Raw genomic sequence first — 2,993 nt, forward strand, 5'->3', positions numbered from 1 at the left:
CTGCCTCTCATCTCAGTGCCCTACCCCCCACCCCCACCACTATTCGTAGTTCCTGCTATTGTACCCCCCTTCCCAGTATCTACCCAGGATGCTCACCCCCATATTCTCTTACCTGCCATCTTCCTTTGTTCTCCCTAGAATTTTGGTGAGCCTTGTACCCATCCCATTTCCCCAGCATGCAAGAACTGTCTCCCCCTTCCTTTTCCGGAATTCAATAATCCTTTCCCCCTACCACTCCCTCTCCCAAGGATCTAGTCCAAGCAGGAGCAGGTAAGCTGCCTCCTGCCAAATTCCCTCCCAATTCCCACCCACCCACCCCCTACCTCAAGAAATGCCAGAACCTCTTCCTGGGCAGCCGTAGCCAGGAATAAAATATTTTCCAGTCTTTTCCCCTCCTCATCCCATAGGACATTTTCCCTCCCTCCACATATCCATGCACCTCCAAGAGAAGAAAATCTTTCTGTGGGACCCCCTATTCCCTTGGCCTTCTCAAAGAACTCTCTCCCTGTCCATCCTTTTCTTCTGAAGAGGCAGGGTCTTCTAAGGAATCTTCGGCCCCTCCCTCAGGATGTGTGTGTCTGCTCAGGCTCCCCACCGCACCTGCCTGCCCCTGCCCCCCACACCCCCCTATTCTCCTGGACCAATGAGCCCCCTTCCCCCCCAGCCCAGGGACCCAGCGCCTGCCACGCTAGCGCTAGCGGATGAGGACGTTGATCTCAGCCACGCTGGCCTCCAGCACGTTCTCGGCCGTGGTCTTGCCGTGCTGCTCCTTGAGGTGCCGCCTAATAGCAGGCTTGTGAGCGAAGCGCACATCGCAGTAGGAACAGCGATAAGGCCTCGCTCCCGAGTGGAGGTTGAGGTGGTCGTGCAGCGTGGACTTCTGCGTGAAGCACTTGCCGCAGATGCCACAAGAGTGCGACTTGACGCCGCGGTGCACGTTCATGTGGCGGTTGAGGTTGCTGCTGTGGTTGAACTGCTTGCCGCAGCGCGGGCACATGAAGATGAAGTGCTGCGCCCGCATGTGGAAGACCAGCTTCTCCACGCCCTGGAACACTTCCGGGCACTTGGTGCACTTGATGTTCTTTAGGGGATTGCCACTGGAAAAGCCTCCGGGCAGGGGTCCCCGACTGCCCCCCGCCCCCAGGCTGCCCCCCGCCCCCCGGGCAGCCATGGCCACCGCTGCTGCCTCCACCAGGCCTGAGGTGGCCCCCACGCTGGCCCGGCCTCCTGGAATCAACAGCAGGCCCTCCCCTTCCGCGTCCTCGGACAGGCTGTAGCAGGCTTTCACCACGCCCTGTGGTGGAGCCACAGTGCTGGGGGGCACGCTGCTCTGGGCCAGCTCCCCAAGGTGGCTGCCCACAGAGCCTCCGATGCCCAGACCTCCTCCCAGGCCTCCGGGAGGTTTGAGCCGGTGTGCCACCTCCAAGGCCGATTCCACCTTGACGATGCAGATGTCAGACACGTCCTCGTCCTCATCCTCATCCTCTTCCTCAGCCTTCAGCTCTAGGTCCTCATCCAGCGGGAACTCCAGCTTCACAGGCCGCAGGAGTGGAGGGGGGAGAGGGGGTGGGGGTGGGGGTTTGGGGGCTGGCTTCGGGGTCCTGGCGGGAGGGAGGAGGGATTTGGTGGCACTGACACTGCTCACAAGGCTGGCATCGCTGACCCCATCCTCTTTGAGGCCTATTTTGGGCTCGATGAACTGGCTGAGGGCATTCCGGCATTTCTCCACCACGTGCTCCATCTGCAGGTAGGAGGCGGCCGTCAGGTAGTTAACAATGTCCCTGACGGCGAATTCCAGGGCGCCCGTATAGCAAGAGAGGAGCAGGTCAGCCACTATGCGTGCACTGTGCATCAGGGAGACCTGCAACTCAGAGCTGGGATTCAGCAGGAACTGGTCCCGCAGGAACGGCGAGCAGGCGGCCAAGATGACCTTGTGGCCGCGGAACTTGAGGCTGTCGGCCACAATGGTCACGTCGCAGAACCGCTCCTCTGCGCGGAGCTGGTTCATGTTCCGCAGCGTAGCGGCCTCGTGGCCGGGCAGCTGGAAGCGCAGGACTTCCACCCCAGAGGCCATTGTGGCGGGGGTGGGCCACCCTGGTTGGGAAGGAAATAGGTCAGAGACAAAGGTCTCTGGCTTTCCTAGGCCAAAGCTCCAGGCCTCGCACCCCCATTCTTGCCTGGCCCTCCCAGCATCAGATCATCCAGTTTTCAAGCCTCTTCCTCAGTTTCCCCAGCCCCGGGGGAGGCGCTGTCCCTCCGAAAGGAGGGAGGCGTGGTTCCCGGGGGCGGGGCAGCGGCGTCCACACCCCCCAGCCCGACAGCCCGCGAAGATGGGGCGAGCCCGCGCGCCCACGGGGGAAGGCCGGCGGAAGGGGGGAGCAGAGGCCTGGGTTCTAAGGTGGCCCCGGTTGCAGCCTTTTCTCACCCCGCCCCTTTACCCGCTGCCTCATTCCTCCATCCCCCCCTTGCACGTTTGCACGCGCCTTTCACGTCTTCCCCTCTTGCCTGCACGCATCGTGCACGGCCCCCCCCACGTTCAGAACTCCGTGGCACGCCCCCCCCCCAGCCCCACGACCCTGAGTGCACGCGCCTCTCACCTGGCCGGGTTCCGCGCGCTGTTTTTTTCCCCCCCTATTTCCCCCACCCCCCCCCGGGGCCTACTGCGCCCCCACACACGGGCAGGGCCTGGGCAGCGCGCAGGCGCGGGGGTGCACGGGGCGCGCGCGCGGGGCCGGCTCCGCGTGGGCGTAAGGGGGGAGGGGCGGGGGCGGCTCGTGGCGTGTGTTCCAGGCCCCGCGCGCGGCGGCGTCGGCTAGAACTCGGGGAGGAGGAAGAGGGGAGGGAATTAAAGGAGCAGGATTCCCCCTTTCCCGACCCCCCTTTCTTCACCAGCCCCCCCCACCCCCGCACACACGGTTAAAGGGCCGGACGGCCTGGCCTCTCCTTTGGCCGGTATTATTTGTCCGCCAGAGCGGAAATACGTTCAGCAACCC

General features: G+C 63.5%; 1 protein-coding gene across 2 annotated transcripts; it reads right to left on the reverse strand.

Moving 5' to 3' along the window:
- Positions 1–669: 669 nt before the first annotated feature.
- Positions 670–2,642, reverse strand: ZBTB12 (zinc finger and BTB domain containing 12). 2 transcript variants are annotated; one of them, XM_061196043.1, is made up of 3 exons: positions 2,598–2,642; positions 1,862–2,094; positions 670–1,741 (listed from the first exon to the last, which is right to left on the reverse strand). In XM_061196043.1, exons 2-3 carry the CDS (start codon positions 2,072–2,074, stop codon positions 695–697), a joined length of 1,260 nt encoding a protein of 419 aa, XP_061052026.1. In that variant the 5' UTR covers positions 2,075–2,094; positions 2,598–2,642; the 3' UTR covers positions 670–694. The 2 variants fall into 2 exon arrangements, with proteins under 2 accessions (XP_061052026.1, XP_061052025.1); XM_061196042.1 differs by having other exon boundaries at positions 670–2,094.
- Positions 2,643–2,993: the final 351 nt, after the last annotated feature.

Source organism: Eubalaena glacialis, chromosome 7, assembly GCF_028564815.1.
Source record: "Eubalaena glacialis isolate mEubGla1 chromosome 7, mEubGla1.1.hap2.+ XY, whole genome shotgun sequence".
NCBI classification, from domain to species: domain Eukaryota; kingdom Metazoa; phylum Chordata; class Mammalia; order Artiodactyla; family Balaenidae; genus Eubalaena; species Eubalaena glacialis.

Bases quoted from the DNA above. Each gene is read 5' to 3' on its own strand.
- ZBTB12 (XM_061196042.1), bottom strand. From the start codon at position 2,074: ATGGCCTCTGGGGTGGAAGTCCTGCGCTTCCAGCTGCCCGGCCACGAG.